Source organism: Aspergillus ibericus (genome assembly GCF_003184845.1).
Source record: "Aspergillus ibericus CBS 121593 unplaced genomic scaffold BO80scaffold_16, whole genome shotgun sequence".
In the NCBI taxonomy this organism is placed as follows: Eukaryota; Fungi; Ascomycota; class Eurotiomycetes; order Eurotiales; family Aspergillaceae; genus Aspergillus; species Aspergillus ibericus.
Window position 1 is genome coordinate 408,885 of NW_020292114.1, and position 18,820 is coordinate 427,704.

The 18,820-nt window shown below is 54.1% G+C and overlaps 8 protein-coding genes and 1 non-coding gene across 9 annotated transcripts; 3 read left to right on the forward strand and 6 right to left on the reverse strand.

Annotated features, from left to right (window-relative positions):
* Positions 1 to 36: 36 nt before the first annotated feature.
* Positions 37 to 1,095, reverse strand: BO80DRAFT_444410 (fungal specific transcription factor domain-containing protein; the record flags this gene model as incomplete). Its single annotated transcript, XM_025721426.1, has 1 exon — positions 37 to 1,095. The coding sequence occupies one exon, from the start codon at positions 1,093 to 1,095 to the stop codon at positions 37 to 39; it is 1,059 nt and encodes a 352-aa protein (XP_025576052.1).
* Positions 1,096 to 1,121: 26 nt separating this feature from the next.
* BO80DRAFT_444411 (Zn(II)2Cys6 transcription factor domain-containing protein) lies at positions 1,122 to 1,652 on the reverse strand (the record flags this gene model as incomplete). The annotated part of the gene is made up of 1 exon (XM_025721427.1): positions 1,122 to 1,652. The coding sequence occupies one exon, from the start codon at positions 1,650 to 1,652 to the stop codon at positions 1,122 to 1,124; it is 531 nt and encodes a 176-aa protein (XP_025576053.1).
* Positions 1,653 to 1,743: 91 nt separating this feature from the next.
* On the forward strand, positions 1,744 to 2,693 carry BO80DRAFT_424557 (oligoribonuclease). Its single transcript, XM_025719316.1, has 2 exons — positions 1,744 to 1,919; positions 1,978 to 2,693. The coding sequence occupies exons 1-2, from the start codon at positions 1,872 to 1,874 to the stop codon at positions 2,491 to 2,493; spliced, it is 564 nt and encodes a 187-aa protein (XP_025576054.1). The 5' UTR covers positions 1,744 to 1,871; the 3' UTR covers positions 2,494 to 2,693.
* Positions 2,694 to 2,857: 164 nt separating this feature from the next.
* On the forward strand, positions 2,858 to 4,829 carry pgmA (phosphoglucomutase PGM2). The gene is made up of 4 exons (XM_025719317.1): positions 2,858 to 3,038; positions 3,099 to 3,400; positions 3,456 to 4,680; positions 4,715 to 4,829. Exons 1-4 carry the CDS (start codon positions 2,986 to 2,988, stop codon positions 4,806 to 4,808), a joined length of 1,674 nt encoding a protein of 557 aa, XP_025576055.1. The 5' UTR covers positions 2,858 to 2,985; the 3' UTR covers positions 4,809 to 4,829.
* Positions 4,830 to 4,970: 141 nt separating this feature from the next.
* BO80DRAFT_424560 (Gfo/Idh/MocA family protein) lies at positions 4,971 to 6,628 on the reverse strand. Its single transcript, XM_025719318.1, has one exon. The coding sequence runs from the start codon at positions 6,588 to 6,590 to the stop codon at positions 5,001 to 5,003; it is 1,590 nt and encodes a 529-aa protein (XP_025576056.1). The 5' UTR covers positions 6,591 to 6,628; the 3' UTR covers positions 4,971 to 5,000.
* A 144-nt stretch (positions 6,629 to 6,772) lies between these two features.
* On the forward strand, positions 6,773 to 6,868 carry BO80DRAFT_t137. Its single transcript has one exon. It is a non-coding gene; the product is annotated as a tRNA-Ser (tRNA).
* Positions 6,869 to 7,251: 383 nt separating this feature from the next.
* Positions 7,252 to 9,476, reverse strand: BO80DRAFT_55953 (uncharacterized protein). The gene has a single exon (XM_025724602.1). The coding sequence runs from the start codon at positions 9,032 to 9,034 to the stop codon at positions 7,310 to 7,312; it is 1,725 nt and encodes a 574-aa protein (XP_025576057.1). The 5' UTR covers positions 9,035 to 9,476; the 3' UTR covers positions 7,252 to 7,309.
* Positions 9,477 to 13,370: 3,894 nt separating this feature from the next.
* On the reverse strand, positions 13,371 to 15,018 carry eb1 (microtubule-binding protein BIM1). Its single transcript, XM_025719319.1, has 6 exons — positions 14,833 to 15,018; positions 14,680 to 14,751; positions 14,531 to 14,565; positions 14,387 to 14,464; positions 13,841 to 14,325; positions 13,371 to 13,758 (listed from the first exon to the last, which is right to left on the reverse strand). The coding sequence occupies exons 1-6, from the start codon at positions 14,844 to 14,846 to the stop codon at positions 13,702 to 13,704; spliced, it is 741 nt and encodes a 246-aa protein (XP_025576058.1). The 5' UTR covers positions 14,847 to 15,018; the 3' UTR covers positions 13,371 to 13,701.
* Positions 15,019 to 15,214: 196 nt separating this feature from the next.
* Positions 15,215 to 17,859, reverse strand: BO80DRAFT_380562 (F-box/WD repeat-containing protein). The gene is made up of 2 exons (XM_025716807.1): positions 16,418 to 17,859; positions 15,215 to 16,360 (listed from the first exon to the last, which is right to left on the reverse strand). Exons 1-2 carry the CDS (start codon positions 17,422 to 17,424, stop codon positions 15,388 to 15,390), a joined length of 1,980 nt encoding a protein of 659 aa, XP_025576059.1. The 5' UTR covers positions 17,425 to 17,859; the 3' UTR covers positions 15,215 to 15,387.
* Positions 17,860 to 18,820: the final 961 nt, after the last annotated feature.

Here is an 18,820-nt window from a genome sequence, read left to right on the forward strand (position 1 = left end):
ACATTTGGGAGGATATTGACTACTGGAAGAGAGAGGTCATGCATCCAAATCCCAATACTCAAACATGTTCATCGAGACGAGTCGGTCAAGATCCCACGGAAAGTCCGGGGCAGTAGGGGGCACAGGTTTAGCTGTCGGTGATGCTGGCTCAGCAGAAGGAATAGGATAATCATTCAAGAAAGGGTCCTGGAGGTCCCCCCACTGAAGCATATACTCCTCCGCCTTCCTGAGCAGCTTGATATCATCCTGCTTCTGCTGCGACTGAATACATAACAGCGAGCAAGCGCTGGCAAGAGTCTCCTTCACGGAATCGGTGTAGTATTCCCGGGATATCATCCGTAAGGTGCTCAGGGTTTGAGACACACGCTCCAGCGATTCTCGTGTATCCAGAGCTAGCAAAACGCAGAGTGCTTGGAACGGGACATTCAAAATGTGCCACCATGGCTTTATTTCGGCAGCTAGCTCCTCCACGAGATCATGGCTCTCATCAACCAAGCCCAGGACCTTATTCACCGTAGCGTCGGAGACGGAGCAGCCAGCTAATCGGAGTCGGCGGTAGATGCACAGCCCAATATTGCAACGCTTCAACTGCAGCACGGTGTGTGGCAGCTGAAGCTCCACGGTCTGGTGGAGCAGCTGCTCCAACGTCGCGGGATCAAGTGGTCTATCGGGATCCAAGGAATCGGATATCTGCCAGACGGCGATCTGATCTGATGTCCATGACTCCTTGGGAAGGGAACAAGTCGCCCCGCGGAGCTCCATGGGAGGGCGCCCGTAATCGTACGAGATCCACATGTGAAACAGTCGAGCTACGCCATAGATGCGTCTTCTAAGCTCGGGATCATACTCGTTGCCGCAAGTGGAGGATTGGATCTGACTGGATGGCTCTATATGTAATCTGGTTGTCTCGATGAAATGCATTAGCGTACAGCTGGCCAGCCAAGTTGCTTGCGGCGAACCCGTCAGTCGCAGGTAGATAACGCGGAGCAGCCATGAGACTACATGATCCACCGTCGGAAATTCCAGGGTGGTGGAATACTCAAGAGCAATCCTGGAATTGTTGTCAAGGCTCTCACGATCTTCGTCTTGGCCCATGAAAAAACCCCCCAAGGCACAAATGTTCAAGAGCAACAGTGCTTGGGATGACACAGCGAGGGTCTCTCGGACATCACATAGTCAACGGCACGGGTTACCATTTCGGGATCGAGGAAGTCATACACAGGGTGTATGTCCTTGAAGTACGTATCCACCATGGCACGGAAATCCCCATTCGTCAAGAACTCCGTGATGAAAGACGGTGCAGAAACTAGCTTGATAGAGGTATCCTCAAGATCCGGGCCTCTATATATGGGCGACAGCCCCAGATTCCACGAGCAGAGGCGCACGGGGAAGGGAACAATCGCAGCCCCGGCAAGTTTACTTGCCAATACGACCCCCGAATTGATAGCTGCCGGTCCTTCGGGGGACGAGCTTTCGCGCAAATCGGCTGGGTTCGAAGATCCTCCATTGGGACGCCGGCGCTTGCGCGGATTCAGGACGTAGATGCAGTCGTGGCCGGATTTGACGCAATTGCTACACGGCTGGTGGCCATTGCACTTCCGTTTTTTCTCTCGGCAGGAGTTGCAGGCCGTTTTGGCCCTGTCTGGCGGCATCGTCGGGAGTTGGGAGTCGTAGAGTGAGTCGAAGAAGCAAGAGAACTCGCCTGCCGTGCTCTCTCCACTTGCTCTCTCCGCCACCTCAAAACTTCCTCTTCCGCGTCTCTTTCCGCAGACTCCCATCCGACTCCCGCCCGTTTTTCTACCTAGTGATTCTTGCTGGTTGCCTGAAAGAATACCCAGGATAGTTTTATTTGCTCACTTCAAGCTCCCAGCATGCCATTGACCCGCTCCTCCGATCCCCTCGTGTGGATCGACTGCGAGGTGCGGCATTCCTCTGCTCTGCCCCTCTCCAGCCGCGACTGATCCATCGGGCTTGTAGATGACCGGCCTCGACCCGGACACCGATCAAATCCTGCAGATCTGCTGCTTCATCACTGATGCCGACCTCAATCTCCTCGACCCCCAGGGATTCGAGACCGTCATCCACCACCCGACCTCGACCCTGGAGAGCATGAACGAATGGTGCATCGAGACCCACGGTCGCACAGGGCTGACCGCGGCGGTGCAGGCCTCGCCCACCACCCCGGACGAGGCCGCAACCGCCCTCCTAGCGTATATCCAGAGATATGTGCCACAGCCTCGGCGGGGGTTGCTGGCGGGGAACAGTGTGCACGCCGACAAGGCGTTTCTGGCCAAGGGCCCATACCAGGCGGTGCTGGAGTGGCTACACTATCGGATTGTGGATGTGAGTGCGCTCAAGGAAATGGTCCGTCGGTGGGGGTCGGAGGAGCTGCTGGGAGCTGTGCCAGACAAGAGGGAGGTTCATCTGGCGCGGGACGATATCCTGGAGAGCATCGAGGAGATGCGATTCTACCGGGGGCGACTGTTCGGATAGCTGAGGTGTCGCAATGTCTGAGCGTGCAGGCCGACCGCAGAGTTCGCAATCTACGGGAGGGGTAGACCACTACTACATAGATACACTATAGCTGGATGGATGCCCAATGGGCCAGGGAGTGCAGCCGATGACAGGGTTTTTGGCAAGTGTCTGCAGCTCGACTGCCGTAGTGTCTCGGAGGATCCTCGAATGAAGCTCTGGCCTGAGGTCATGCTGGCGTGGACCCCTCCAAGTGGGGGTCTGGCGATGGCGGCGTTGGGCGTAACTGAAACTAATCGCTGCTAGTCTATATTTACTTGCTCCCCGCTCGTGTCTCGCCTGCTTCTCTTCCTCTTCTTCCCCTTTCTCTGTCTCCTATTTCCCTTCAACCCTTTTCTTCGCCTCAATTAGTGGTCGGTGAGCTTCTCTCTCGGCTACTTTATATACCCCATCCAGACCCCTTCGTCTCCCTCCCTTGTCCGTATCTCCATCCCACCCCTCCACCCCTCCATCATGTCCGTCCAGACCGTCTCCCTTACCCCCTTCACCGACCAGAAGCCGGGCACGTAAGTCCCCCTATTTATTGCTTCCATTCTTCCATCGAATGACTCTCTGACGAACCCCAGCTCTGGTCTTCGCAAGAAGGTCAAGGTCTTCCAGGAACCCCACTACTCTGAATCCTTCGTCACCAGCATCCTCCTCTCCATCCCCGAGGGCGTTGAGGGCTCCTTCCTCGTCATCGGTGGTGACGGCCGCTACTACAACACTGAGGTCATCCAGAAGATTGCCAAGATTGGTGCTGCCTACGGTGTCAAGAAGCTGCTGGTCGGCCAGAATGGCATTCTCTCCACCCCCGCTGCCAGCAACCTCATCCGCAAGCGCCAGGCTACTGGTGGTATCCTCCTGACTGCCAGTCACAACCCCGGTGGTAGGTATCCATCTCTTCGTATCAGATCCTGCAACTCACAGCTCTCTTCCCCTAGGCCCCAACGCCGACTTTGGCATCAAGTACAACCTGGCCAATGGCGCCCCCGCCCCCGAGTCCGTCACCAACAAGATCTACGAAACCTCCAAGTCCCTCACTTCCTACAAGTACATCGACATCCCCGATGTCGACACCACCACCATTGGCTCTAAGACCTACGGCCCCATTGAGGTCGAGGTTGTCCACTCCACCACCGACTACGTCACCATGCTGAAGGAGATCTTCGACTTTGACCTGATCCGCGAGTTCCTCAGCACCCACAAGGACTTCAAGGTCCTCTTTGACGGTATGCACGGTGTCACCGGCCCCTACGGCGTCGACATCTTCGTCAACGAGTTGGGCCTGCCCGCTAGCAGCACCATGAACTGCGAGCCCAAGGTCGACTTCGGCGGTGGCCACCCCGACCCCAATCTGGTCTACGCCCACGAGCTCGTCGAGCGTGTCGACAAGAACGGCGTCCACTTTGGTGCCGCTAGTGACGGTGATGGTGACCGTAACATGATCTACGGCGCCAACACCTTCGTCTCCCCCGGTGACAGTTTGGCCATCATTGCCCACCACGCCAAGCTCATTCCCTACTTCCAGAAGCAGGGCGTCTACGGCCTGGCTCGCTCCATGCCCACCTCGGGCGCCGTCGACCGTGTGGCCAAGGCCCAGGGTCTGCAGAGCTACGAGGTGCCCACGGGCTGGAAGTTCTTCTGCAACCTGTTCGACAACCAGAAGATCTCCATCTGTGGTGAGGAGAGTTTCGGTACCGGCAGCAACCACATCCGCGAGAAGGACGGCGTCTGGGCCATCGTGGCGTGGCTGAACATCATCGCTGGCGTGGCCAAGCAGAAGCCCGGCGAGACCCCCAGCATCGCCTCGATCCAGAAGGAGTTCTGGCAGACCTACGGTCGTACCTTCTTCACCCGGTACGACTACGAGAATGTTGACAGCGACGGTGCCAACAAGGTCATCGCCACGCTGTCGGAGAAGCTCAACAACAAGGACACCTTCGTGGGCTCAACCGTGTCGGGCCGCAAGGTTGTCGACGTGGGCAACTTCTCCTACACCGACCTGGACGGCAGCGTGTCCAAGAACCAGGGTCTGTACGTCAAGTTCGACGATGGCAGCCGCATCGTCGTCCGTTTGTCCGGCACGGGCAGCAGCGGTGCCACCATCCGTCTGTACATCGAGAAGTACGAGAGCGACGCCAGCAAGTTCGACCTCGCCACGGATGAGTACCTGAAGGACAACGTGGCTCTCTCTCTGGAGCTGCTCAAGTTCAAGGAGTTCATTGGCCGCGAGGAGCCTGACGTCCGCACATAGATGGCGCATCATGTTCATAGCCACAGTATCGAGTATTTAATAAGCGTCCATAATCATTTCATTCATCTTCACTGTCCATTACCCTGTAGGTGTAAACCACCTCTATTCCCGACATTAGAACATTATGATATCCCTTCCTGCTTCAAACAAGCCTATTGAATTCACATAGCCAAATCATACCCGTCATAACATCAAAACCGATCCTCACCACATACCCGCTCACGCGCTCCAACTACAACAACTCCCCCATCTTCTCCCCCCACCACTCCCTCCACTTGACGACCTTCTCCTCCCTCCTCGCCTCCTCCGCCGCAAACACAACCGCGTGACTTCTCACCGCCTCCTCCAAATCACATCCCACAAACCGTCTCTGCGCCTCCCGCACCCCAACCCCCTTATTCACCACCGCATCCACCGCATCCACGAAACTCCTCGCCAGACCATAATCCCCACCACCGTGCGCCTTCTCCTCCTCTGGGGGGCGCTTCGGCACCGTAATGGTCGTGGTTTCTCGCGTCTGGAACGAGTAGATGGTGATGGTGCGGCTGTCGTAGGAGATCTCGCCGAGGGTGCCGTAGATGCGGCCGCGGCGTTCACATTGTTTCTCGGTGGGGGCGATCATGTGGAAGAGGGCGGTTTTGGGCGCTTCGCCGTCCCAGGTGATGGTTACGGTTTGGTCGTCGCAGACGTTGTTGTCGGATTCGTAGACGCAGCGACCGTACCAGGGGCGGGAGTGGATGGTTTCGGGGTCGGTAGTAGCTGTGGTGGTGGTGTAGTTTTCGCCGAGGCGAGTGAGGAGGTGGGATTGTGCGAGTTGGATGGATTCTTGAGTCATGGGAGTATCTTTGCTGTTTCGTGGTGGGGTGATGATGTCTTCGATGTCCTCGCAGACGATGTTCACTGGCCAGTCGATGTCGCCTTTCGCGACGTGCATGTCGTTGTAGATCCGGACGGCGCTGTAGACGCAGTCGCGTTCTGCGGGGCAGGACAGACAGTTGGTGGCGTCCCCTGCCGCGGGGGGTTTGCGGGTTTTGCGGAATTGGGTAAGGGAGCCTGAGGAGGTGATTGTTCGCGGGTGATGGGGTGTGGTTTTTGTGTCTGTATCTGTGGGAGGACTGGAGAGTAACCACATGATGAAGTCGATGTCATGGCATGATTTGGTCAATAAGGACCCGTCCCCGTTGGGGGTCTCACGGCGCCAGTTGCCGCGCACATAGCTGTGCGAGAAGTGCCAAAAGCCGACGGGTTCGGTGTGTTCGAGGGAGACGATGTCGCCGATCACGCGGTCGAGAAGGAGGAGTTTGCGGAGGAGAATATTGTGTGGGCTGTAGCGGAGGACATGGCCGATGGAGAAGATGTTGGTGGAGAGGTTGGGGCTGAGGGCGCGGTAGACGGAGAGACAGTCGTTCAGGGACAGGGCGAGGGGCTTCTCGCAGAGGATGTGGAGACGGAGGGGGGCGATGGCGTGGAGGATCTCGACGTGAGTGGAGTCGAGCGTGCAGATGAAGACCCCGTCGACGCCGACTCGAGGATCATTGTTGGATTCGCGGCGCTGTAGCTCCCATTGCAGCCAGGAGCGCCAGTCGGGGAATTCCTGGCCGTCTTGGGGAGTGCCGTGCTCGCCCCAGATGTAGGAACGGCCGAGGTGTCGGCGCTTGAAGGGGTGGGGTTCAGCGACGGCGTAGATCGTGCCTTGGGTCGCGGTGGTCACGGCTCGGGCATAGGCAGTGCCACGCGATCCAGCGCCGATAATGAGGAAGCGGAGGGGTCTGGGGGAGGGTGATGAAGTGAGAGAAACTGTAGGAAGGGCGGGTTCTTTCATGGTGAGGTGATTGAGAGGTGTAAAGAAGAGGGGAGGAGGGGATCCTATACTCTCTGGTAGGGAGGATCGCCGGTTCCGGATGATAAAGTTGTGTCGCTGATTGGCTGATCAGCAGCTTATGCCACCAACTAAAAGCAAAGTGAGATTGAGTTTGTCAACAGTAATACAGTTCTCCAACGAAAGGCAAGGTGGTCGAGTGGTTAAGACGTAAGACTTGAATCCTAACCGGATGTTATCTTATCCCTTCGGGGTCGCGCGTTCAAATCGCGTCCTTGTCGTTTCTTTTTTTCCGATGTTTTTCTTATTCCTGCAAAGCGAAGGACATCGCCTGTCTACTATTATTGGCACAGTTGCAATTGGAACAGGCGCAATGCCAGACTCGGAAACTTTAAAGACTTGCTGAATACACGGCTGACACAACAGGCAGAATTGGAAAGTAGACTACGCAGTAGGCCATTCCCCAAGGGAAGCAAGGACAACACGCACAGTAGACATTATTCACATTGGTATATTATCGCTAGACTATATGAGAAAACGACCCACACGAACAGAACATGGAAAGAAATGAATTGGGGTATCCATAAGAAACAGGCTAGCAAGTAGTACAGAATCCAGACGTGATCACCATGGCCAGTCCGGGACACCACCCGGAAGCCATATTTATAACTCCTCCACATATGTACAAAGCTCCAAGTATATACCCACTTCCCCAGAACCTCTCATATACTCTCCGTGAATCGACTCCCGCGGCTGCCATCGAAGCTCGGATGGCTTCGGCCGAGCGCATCTGGTCGCTTGGGCATCGTTGGAGATAGAGCTCCCGGTACGATGACCTGGGAGACAATTCGCGGCGCACCAGGTTCGTTGGATAGACTGGCGCTGGCGGACCCGGTCACTGGCGTCCGGGCTGGCGATGGTCGAAACACCACCGTCCCCCCTGATTCCTCCGCTTCTCGGGTATAGCTGGCATCCAACGGCATGCCATACGGGGTCGTAAGAGGCGGTTGCGTCGCTGGTGACCGTGGCTGAACAGGCGAGCTTGGAGAAAAGATTGTACTAGGCTCAGATGCCGTAGGCGATCCCGGCTCAAAGCCACCGCCGTACCCGTCCCCTCCTGACTGCAGCACTGAGGGGATTTTCCGACCGGAGATCTTCTGGAAGCCGCGCTCGCTGGGTTCAGAGCTGAGGGTACTATCATCGGTGCGCGTCGTCATGTGCGATTGGCGCCATCGTTTCATGAACGCGGGAGCAAAGTAGGAGGCAGTAAACAGGGGGTCATTGCTGGACCGCCGCGATGCCATCTCCGCTGAGCGTGGGACAGATCCTTCGGCAGTTCCAGTCGTGTCCGGCTCAGGAAGTGCATCCCCGGACGGGGGTAGGATGTTCTTCCTGCGGCGCCGGAGCAACCAGACGACAAACACAAACACAAACATAGCGGCAGCCACACCACCGACTACGCCACCGGCGATCTTGCCTTTGGTCTGAGTGCTAAGGGACCCAGACCCGGACCCGGATCCGGAGCTAGAGCTGGAGTTGGAGCTGGACCCTGAGCTCCCCGAAGAGAATGAAGTTTCCGAGGCAGCTTGTCCAGTAGCTGTTCCCCCTAGTCCTCCGGCCCCACCGTTTGAGGCTGTACCCCAGGTGCCATAGTACGGGTCAGTTGAAGTAGATTCGGACGAGAAGACGGATGTCGTTGTGGAGCTTGTCTGAGACACAGATGACGTCGCCGTAGTTTCAGAGCCGTAGCCAAATACAGCACCGGAGCTAGAGGATGTCACTTGGCTGGCGTTCTGTGTAGCACTCGTATTGGAGTCGGACGACGCGCTTGACGGTTTGATAGATGTTGAGGAAGGGAGAGGTGTTGCGGTAAAGCCGAACAACGGAGTCGACGTCTTCGATGAAGTGGGGGCGGACGAGGGCGGGGCGGACGATGGTTCAGGTGTACTTGTCACTGCTGGTGTATCCGCGGTGGGAGAGGAATACGCAGGAGAAGCAGTCAGGGGTACCTCAACCGAGATCGTAGCGGAAAGTGACAGGCTGAAGGAGTCTAACTCGGATGACAGGCCAGTTGTTGCGGGCACGGTCGACTCGTCAGATATCGTGGTCGGGGCGGTTGCCGATGTACCGGAGCTAGTCTGCGAATTGTCATCGACCACGTTGATCACAGTCGCAGACACCGTGGTCTGATCCCCAGTAGCGGTGTCGGATTGCTGTCGCTTTTCGAGCAATTCTTGGCTGTCATGCACCTCTTGCTTTTGCAACTTCGGGTCCAGAATCTGCTCGTTCTTCAACCCAGCTACGACCGTTTCGAGGGACATGGTTGCCGGAGTATCATGGTTATTGTCGCGGATCTGCCCGGTTTCGCTATAGTATGTTGAGTCCAGTTGATATTTCCTCCGCATCACCCTATTAAACCGAGTGTGTCCTGTGCCATGATGGGCCATCCTGGTAACATCCACGCCTGGTCGTTTGAAGCGCTTTCTGCTGGATATTGGCGAAATAAGCGCGGCGATTGTGAATCGCAACTTGCCGATAATCAAAGAATGATCTGTGAGCAAATGTCTCGAAAGTAGAGCGGTAGACTGTGAAGTGAAGGAAAGGTGTCTGCCTGCACGACACGAATGCTGACTGCAAAGGAGGGTGGTAATTAAGTCGTTCAATGGAGACTGGATAGTAAAAACGGACTCAATGAGCGTAAAGAAAGAGACGATAGTCGACTTCTAAAAGATGATGAAAGAGCGACGCCGAGGGCGAATGAATTAAACGAGTGTCGAAAGAGCGACTGCGGTAGAGTTGAGCTGATAAGGGCTTCCACTTCTATCAGAAGCCTCAAAATCGTAGCGAATACCAAGGAGCGGACGTCAGCTGGAAAACACAGCCGACAAAAGTCAAGTAACTAGTAGTAATAAGAGAAGAAGAAGAAGAAAGACCGAAAGGCATAGACAGAAATCTATTCACGAGGGCAAGACACCCGTCAGCATCGAAGCAACCTGCAGCGCACCCACCACCTAACTCGCAAAATCGCAATTGCCATTACATACCTGCAAAGAAAAGGACAAAAGAAGAAGAAAGGACAGCGACACAATTTTTTTTTCTCTCTTTCTATATCGAACTATCCGTTTTCGGGCCGCGCAGGTAGATAAAATCTCAAAGCCTCTGGGTCTCTAATCCATACTTGCCGAACAAACAAGTGAAGTGAGCGAGAAATGCGCGCCGGTCGAAGGAATTAATATCACCACCCTTTCCCTTCAGGGTCCGTCAGGTACCAGGTGGTGATGACTGGATGGATTTGTATGCCGTTTCCACAGTTGACCCTCCCACCGGGACAAGGATCCACGCTTAGACCAAGGTTCCGGCCCCGGGACTGGTACCGTTCTTGATGGCTCTGCTTGGTCCGCCCAGAATTCGTTTGCGTGGTTCGGTTGGGTCCGTTACGGCATCAATTCGCTCCAGACGGGTTTTTCCGCTCGCTCACGGGGTTGGTGGGTGTTGGATAAATGGCGGACGTGGTCAAAAGATTCCCCGTCAACAGGATCCCGTCTGCTGCCTGCGTGCTACCTCCGGGGGACAATTGAGGGGGGAAGAAGAGAAAGGGGGGAAGGGGAAAGGAAGGTGGGGAGAGGGCAAAGAGGGCAGGAGGGGAAGAGAAGAGCAAAAGAGTAGATTAGGGTAAAAAGGTGGTGATCGAGGGCGATGAGGGGAGGGGGAAGATGGGCAGGTCGAAGGAAGTGAGAAACAGAAAGGGTAGGGAAGGAAAGCAAGCGAGCAAGAGAGACAGACGGTCGAGACAAGCTAGACTAGTCGGTCCGTCAAGTCAGTCGTAGTGGTAAATGACCCGCGTGGGCAGCATCGATCAGGCCAGGCCTAAGAATAACAACCGCCGGGTCTTAGACCTGCAGCGTCACTAAGGCACGGTGGGTGCCGTACCGTCCCATCCCGGTCTTGTATCACACCAATACGGACTCGGCTGCCAACGCGCCTTTCTCACTTGATTCATGACTGCGATCACGTAAGTAGGAAAGATGATAATGAGATGATTCCTGCTTCCGCTTACCTGGGCTGATCGAGATTTTGCGACGGGAAAAACGGGAATTATACCCGACCGCGAAAATGCCATGATTCGCCCGTCGAGCTGCAGCTCCCATGTACCCCGTCCGGAGATGGTAGCAGCCGCAGCTCTCATCCTTGTACTGGGTACGTGATAGTCCTCTCTACGTACATGCATATACACCATGTACATAAATTGACCATTGCTTTTGCTCTGGTTGGTGCCACCAGTTCTCGCTGGCCGACATGCATGCAGGTGTCCATACGCATTCTCGTATGACCGGTACAGTACGATAGACCCGACCCGAATTGGGGCATCGAATTATCGTCATTGGCCCGGCGCCCTGCCCGAAAGGGGGGTAGCCAAGCCTGAGTTTATTAAAACGCCGGACGCTAAGTTTCATTAGATGTTTGTTTACGCTGGACAGACAATCTAACTAGACCACGCCCGTTAATTAGAGACCCGGCTGCAATATCATCCCAGTGCCTATCATATCTCACCAACCACGGTTCCGTCCCGTGTGACTCGTGTGAGGGCCGTCTGGCCACTCCTCCAACAGGACCTGGGGGTGTGGACGACTACTAATGTCCATACCGAGCCATCGTGCATGCAGGTAACCCTGCAGACAGGGACAAAGACCACCATTAGTCCATTGCAATCCTGTCTATTGCTGATGCTGCATGCGCTAGCCACGAACCCAACAAGGCTCATTGCCTAGTGCCCAGGGCCTACGTATGCCGTACTGAATATGTAGATAAGCCCGAAATTCGACCCCAACGACAGCAACACCACAAATGATTAGGAACAGCACAACATCCACACGGCACATGCATCATCTAATCGAGAACACAGGTGATTTAATCTGCTCCACGCAAAGTCGGCCTGGAGTCTAGACACAAGACACCCACAACGGCCTGTTCCCGAAGTTCTGCCCAGTTCCCAGTTCCCAGTTCCCACGCAAGGGACCTCGTCTCCCGTAACCACTACTACGGACTAGCCGCCGCAATGTCACCACCACCACCCACTCTGCAAGGTACGCCCCATCTGAATTAACGTCCTCCATTCATGCGTACTCCGTAGGAACTAATTAGCTACGCGATGCACCACGATGTACTCCATAAGCTCACTCTCACTGTATCATCCCGAAAAAAGTAATCCCACACCCAAGTCAGCTTATGCCCCTCCCACCACCACCACCACCACCACCAAAGGGGGAAAGGGTCAAAAAAAGGAAGAAAAATATTGGTGGCTGCCGGAATCAGGCCAACAAGACCCAACCGAGTACGGTGTGGTGTGAATGAATGAATACACGTACGTACGTATGTCTCTTTTCCGTGTCTCAGAACCCCACCCGAACCCGCTATTTATATCGCAGGCCGCCCGGCTCCTGTCATGTTCATCTCCCGTCCGCCCATCGAGAACGGTCGTGGAAGCTTCGAGGAATGTTCACTACTATTGCCACTTATCGTGATCTATCTACGGAGTATCTAGGGGGTATCTCCGATTGTCAATGTCGACTGTCAGGCTGTCAGCGTCACTCAAGACACGATCAGGTGACCGATCGGGAGGTTACATACATATTGTCAGATTATCGACCTCGCTGTCAATTCGACACACAGGTGGATGATTGCCGTAAATGTTGTCTTGGATTCTGACATTATTTTCATATAAATGCCGGTCAAATGGCACGAAGTAGAAATTCTCGAACCCCAATGGAAGTCCGACTGGATCCGACTGCTAACCGGGCCGGATTCGGCCGACAGTGTCATCACATACAACAAAAGATCTCAATATCGTCAATAGTTGTGTGTCGCACGAACCGTTCTGCCTGGGAGAGTGTAACTATATACTTATTTATTTCCATATCCTTTGTCCCCGATTACTCCTTTTCGCCCTCCCCTCTCCCAAAATAGATCCCCCAATCCCCTAATTGCACGGAATGAGTCGCCTCGAATATCATGTCTCAGAACACAGCAATAATGATTCAGTTGGTCAGGAAGGAAGAGTATTGTTCTATCTATAGCCGTACAGACTTCATCGAGTAGTATCTTGTTAGGAGGGAGCTATTCTGTAGTAGCGAATATTAAGTCCAACTACAGTTCAAGCCCGAGGGCAGAGAATCACATCCTCACTGCCATCGTTCTAATATAATCGTACTAGAATCCGCAGTAAACATTACTACCACTCTGTTCGAGCAGGGAAGAGAGCTACCGAGCTTATATATAATAAGCAAGTTGTTGGGTACAAAGTTTATCTTCTTCCCTCTTTTCCTTTACATCTTCACATGAGGTGTAAGTTAGGAAACATGAGCATATTGGAAAAAAAAAAAAAAAAAATACAAGAATGTCCAGGCAGCACTTTATTGTTTCAGTAAGGTCTCCGAGTCTTTCGATCTGGACCTACAACTTCCGCTGCTTGTCCTTATTTCTGTGTCGATGGGCCATCAAGGATCAATTCTCATATCTGCGATCTCGTTTTTCACTAATATAGAGCATGCCGACATGGTCTGAAGCGAGTTGGAACTGTGTAGCCAGGCCAGATCGCATTTACACGGCGTACGGAGTACCGAAGGCTCAAGAGAGCGTAGGCTATACCGTACGCAGCATCAGTCTACCCCACTCAACACTACTTGGCGATCACTCCGGCGCGGAGAAGATAGGGGTAGATCGATCACCGGCTTGCCGAACAAGAGACAATCTGCTCAAGCGGATCTCAAAGCACAGAATATACATGTTCTGGCATGCACTCGGATCTCAACCTATTCTTGGGTGGTGAGATCCTGTCTATTAGTACCAACGCATACTAGGGGATGAAAACACTTCCAGCTACCTATCAAGACAGGAAGGAAATGAGCTTTCTGTCACAACTATACAAAGGGCCTGCGTATCGACAATCACCCTTCTGGCTTTTCACCCGGCAACTCCCCCTCACCCTACTTGCATGTCGGACCAACGGTCTAAACGGAAGGAAAACTAGTTAAAGACATAGATGTCGTAAGACGACTGGAGAACGCTTGTGCTACACATGAAGGGGTATTAATAATGGACCAACATTGTTATGAACTTAGAAGGTCTCCAGTTCATCCGCGGCTCCCTCCGCTTCGGGAATCTCGAATCCCTCCTGCAAGGTAAGTTAGCAACAGACTCGAAACGAGCAGTTTCCCTTGTGTGCAACCAAGCACGTCTCTAGTGCAGAATCATACCTCCGTCGAGTACAGAATGCCCTGAATGTGCTTCACCAGGGAGTCTTCGTCCTTCTCCATCTCCGGATCGGCCTCAATGGCGCTCTGCAGCAGCAGCTCAATGTCACGCAACTTGGCGAAGTAGAAGTCCCTCTCCTTCTCCAAACCAGCAATGGCCTCCTTCTGCGTAGCAATCTCCTGCTGGAGGGCAGACACGTTGGCGGCGCTTGCACCAGCGACACGGGGACGGCCAGCGCCGCCAATGGTGGGCGTGGTTCCACGGCGCGCGGCACCCGCGGAGCTTGCACCGGCACGAGAAGCACTCGCGGCAGCAGCGGGGGCGCCAGAGGCCTTGCGACGAGCGACCGCATCGTATTCACCGCCCGGGTAGTGCTGGTCCCAGTACTTCTTCGTCCATTGGAGGAACTCAAGGTTGTCCTGCATACGGCATTTCGTAAGAGATTCCACCGGAATTGGCTTGTCCACCTGGTGCTTCGCGAAGACGTCTAGGGCAGGCCTGCGTTAACAGAAACAGGATCCCCACCACAACTGGTCAGGAGGGCGTACTTTGGAGGACTTTGAAGTTCTGGAGGTAAGCGTATTCGGTGTTGACGCTGAACTTGACGCGAGACATGGGGACGTCCACTAGAAGAGAGACCAGTAAGCCACATGCGCAGGCGGAGAAAAAAGGGGCTTGCCACGCCAACTCACTGAATATCGAATCGAAGATCTGGCACAGAGCGGCACTATAGAATCAGTTTTATCAGTATCTAGCCTCGAATGCATTGCATTGTTCATTGAAGGCGTAGTCAAGGCATCTGTTGCAAGCAGATTTACACCTTTGTCAGGGAGGTTCCTACCCAGTACCGCACTGCTCAACCTTGGTCATGTTCAACTGCAGCAGGTTGTTGATCCATGCTAGCAGCTCTTGTCTATTACCCAGGGATGTTAGCCATCGGTGCACGAAAATAAAACAAGGCCTCCTATACAGAGGCAGAGAATGCCCAACGAACCTGGATTCGGACATGGTGGGGTAGAGTAGGGAAGGGCTGAACTTCGGGAAAGTTGGAATGCAGGATTCCGCAGAGGTGTGCAGAGATCGAAGAGGGATAAGATAGGGGAAAGTAACAAAGGGAATCTCCCTGGAGCGCTGGATCACTCTTGTTTATCTCGAGGGAAAACAAAGGCCAAGTCCAGCGAGGGGATGTTTTGTTGCTGTCGACAAAACCCACGGGACTGCAGACGCTAAGCCCCTTTCGGCCAATCGCAACGGTAGCCTCCCCGATCTATCGATACCTCAGGCCTAAAAATTGGGACTGTTGCAAATGGCGAACGCCTGACCCGACCTCAGGATCTTGGCTACCCGAAGTAGGCTATTTTAAGCAAATCTTCATCCCAAGGGGAACAAATGTATTAGAGCAAGTGTATGTAAATCTCTATCGCTAGCCAAATGTATGTCCCTGATAATTAACCCAAGAAAAGAACCCAAATATCCAAAAACTCCTCCGCAGCCAAGAACACTTTTCCATGCAAACAGAACAGATAATAGCAAGGTCTAACCAGACGATTTACTCTTGTAGCAAGTCTATGCCATCTAACCCGTATCCAAAATCCATTATAACAGCGCGAGAATCTTGGCTGGTAGCCACAATGCGCCGATAATCGGACTTGACGCTGAGCATCCAGCTCGTCGTCCAGCCCGGAAGATCAATGGATAGCTCTCCGCTCTGAGCGTCAAACACCTTGACACTCATGTCGTAGCTACCACTGACAATTCGCTGGTTCATACTGTCCAGGTGCAGCGACCGAACCAGGCTCTCATGACCCTTCAGTTCTTTGACCATCTCACCGGTGTTGGCGTCGAACTGATAAATTACTTGATCGTTGCCGCCAGTCAGGATGGTTCGAGCATCGTCGCTAAACTCGACACACGCCAATCCACGGTCCTTGCTTGGAAACTCCTTGACACACAGTCCGGACGTGATGTTCCAGAGCTTGGCGACGCCGTCTCCACTAGCAGACACGACGAGATCGCCGCGCAGCTGGACAGCATTCACCGGTCCTCGGTGGCCAAGGAGCTTCTTGACAAGGGCTCCGGTGTGGCGATCCCAGACACAAATAGTAGTATCCTTGGAGCAGGACACAATGTACCGGTCATCAAAGCAGACATCCAGCACCCCCGCCTGGTGGCCCACCAGGCGACGAATCGGCTTGTAATCATTTTTGATATCCCACACAATGCAGGTAAAATCAGACGATCCAGTGACCATAATATCTTCGTCAAACTGGAGGCAGAGGATAGAGGCGCTGTGGTAGTCCGCGCTTTGTTCAGCTGGAGCCATGATCCCCGCAGAGCGCGTGGGAGGGGGATAGATTGTAAGAAAAGGCGGCTTTCCGGCTGATTGCTGCGCCGAGTTGTTGACCGGGCCAATGCCGGAGACATCCCCGGGGGGAGGGCCTATGATCTTCCGGCATGGCCAAGGGTAGTGGGCGTCCCACACGCGGATGGTCCGATCACGAGAGCCGGTGATGATTTTGTCCCTGGGATGTTATTAGAAAACAATCATGCATACAAGACATTATCAGGGAGAAACATACTCATCAAACTGAGCACAGTATACACTGTCCTTGTGCCCGTGAAGATAGATGGCGGCAGCCTTGCCTTCCTTCCACCGATGCTCCAAGGCACGTCGAACAAGGAACATCCTCTTCCAGTCCTGGTTAGGGTGGGCCTTACCCACACCCGCAGACTGTCTCTTCTTGTGTGGACGTCCGCTAAGGTGGTGTCCGTAGGCATGGCGGAATACATGCCGCCAAATGTGTCTGGAGGAGGCCTGCTCACTCCAAGCATGAGAAACAAGTTCAGACTGCATGAGAGACTCGGGGTCAAGGTAAGAGAACACCTGCGACATGACCTCAGGAGGAAGGTAGGCGACTGGATCAATACGCAGAATAGCCAGGGCTGGATCAGACAGCTCCGACCGATCGCGCAAATCGATACCAATGCCACTTTCCGAGTCCTGGGTCAGCTTCGCATCGGACAGCTTGATACCATCCCGCAAAGCCCTTGCCTGGTCATTTTGAGCTGCAGCTGCAGCGCGAGCTGCCGCTCCCGCATAGATGTCGTTCGGGAAGACGGGTGGCTCCAGGCCATAGCCGGGGACGGCGGCAGCGGTGTGAGCATAGAAATCATGGAGCCCCGAGACACCGTTGAGGGACGACCGACGATCGATGCTTGTTTCGTTACACCAGGAATTCCTCGTAGTCCCATGTTGTGGTTGCACTGAATGTCTAGACGATTTGCTGCGGAGCGTCACCGAGAGGCGACGGCCCAAGGCGCGCAGGCCATCCACAGGATGGCGTAAGCTAGAGAAGCTCTTGGCCCCGCGGCGCTTAGGAACAGGTTCGGGGAAATGGTTCATGTCCTCCAGTACCTGGCCATCATCATCATCATCTCCGGAATCTACGACCGACAGCCCGTGCCATATATCATGTTCTGCTTCGGTCGTTTGAACGGTCGATACTGTAGCAGTCCGGGGCCGAGTGCGGAGGGAGAGGGAGGGGCGTCGTCTAGAAGGAAGCGTGCTGGGATCTCGTGGAGCCATGACGGCGATCGATGTCACAGTGGCAATCGCAATTAAGGAGAGCCACGCGGGGGGCAGCTAGGACAGAGCGTCCTCGGTAGATTGATATAGTATGGGAACGGAGTAAATCCCCTTCCCGCGGCTGAGACACACCCTCAGGGGCCAGACGCAAGGGTATGGCGCTGGTCAAGGAAGAAATGTGCGGTGCGTCAATAGGGGATATAGGCCGGTATTGAGAGGCTGAACGGCGTAGGTAAGGAGAAAATTCGACAGGACAGCAGCCTGGGCGATCAGGAAAAGGACCGATCCGATCAACAAAAAACTCCTGATAAGGGACACCGACAGATAGTAGATAGACGATAGTAAGCCCAAAAAACGAGTGCGGGAGGGGGTGAGAGTTCGGGTGAGAAAAGGAAAGAAGGAAGGAAGAAAGGAAAGTCGACTGAATCAGATGTATAAGAAGCACCCAAAAGAATTACCCCCCAAGACCTAACGACTGCATGAAAAAGAAAAACAACACTACTGCCAGCAAAGATGGGATTAATGAATGGGGATCGAGCGAGGAAAAGGGAGGCCCGCCGGCCGGGCGGTGAGCGCCATTTGCCCCCCAGCCCGATCAGCCCCGACCCGGTCCAGGCCCTTGATTGGCCCGCCTCCCACTGGCTGGTGGCGGGCTTCAATTTCTGCTGAGACTTATTTTTTTCTTTTTCTCTGGTTTGATGATCGCATGCTTAGTCGCTGCTGTGGATATTTTTCCTTTGTGACTGCCATTGTTGCCCCCCCTTGTCAATTAGGGCATCCGTAAGGCCTGCATGGAATGGATGGTGGGCGGGGATTATACTTCCTTCAGGGGGTCTGGCATCGACCTGGATGCCTGATGAGAGGATTGTCTCGAGCTCCTACATACCACAATTGTATCAGCGGGGGTGTTTGATCCAGGTAAACACATATGTGATGAGGGCATAGTCACCCTTAGTCTGAATACCAACCCACTATTTTGAGGCCTCCTTTCATGTCTACATATTCATCCCCCGTCCGTGCATGCCGGAAATTGAAAATGCAACCCTTTGTCTTCGAGCCCCCGATTCAGGGATCGACTCCATCCCATCTCCTTCCCGCCCCCGTGGGGTTGTCAATCCTTCACGGTCTGGCCCACTCTGCCAGTTGGCCGGGCAGGAGGGAGTGCTGTCAACCACCATCATGACTTGTGTGATTGACATTCGTTCATTAGACGTAAGATAATTGAAAGTTTTTTAATTTACCTACCTACAATGGTTGTCTCGACTCCCCCCGTCAAATTAGTGCTTATATGTCTGTGCGACCTTCTAGGGCATAGCCTCAATAACTGCCGCCTGAACAAAGATTCCACGGACTGGGGTAATGAACCCCTCGATTTGGACGTCCCATCCATGGGTCC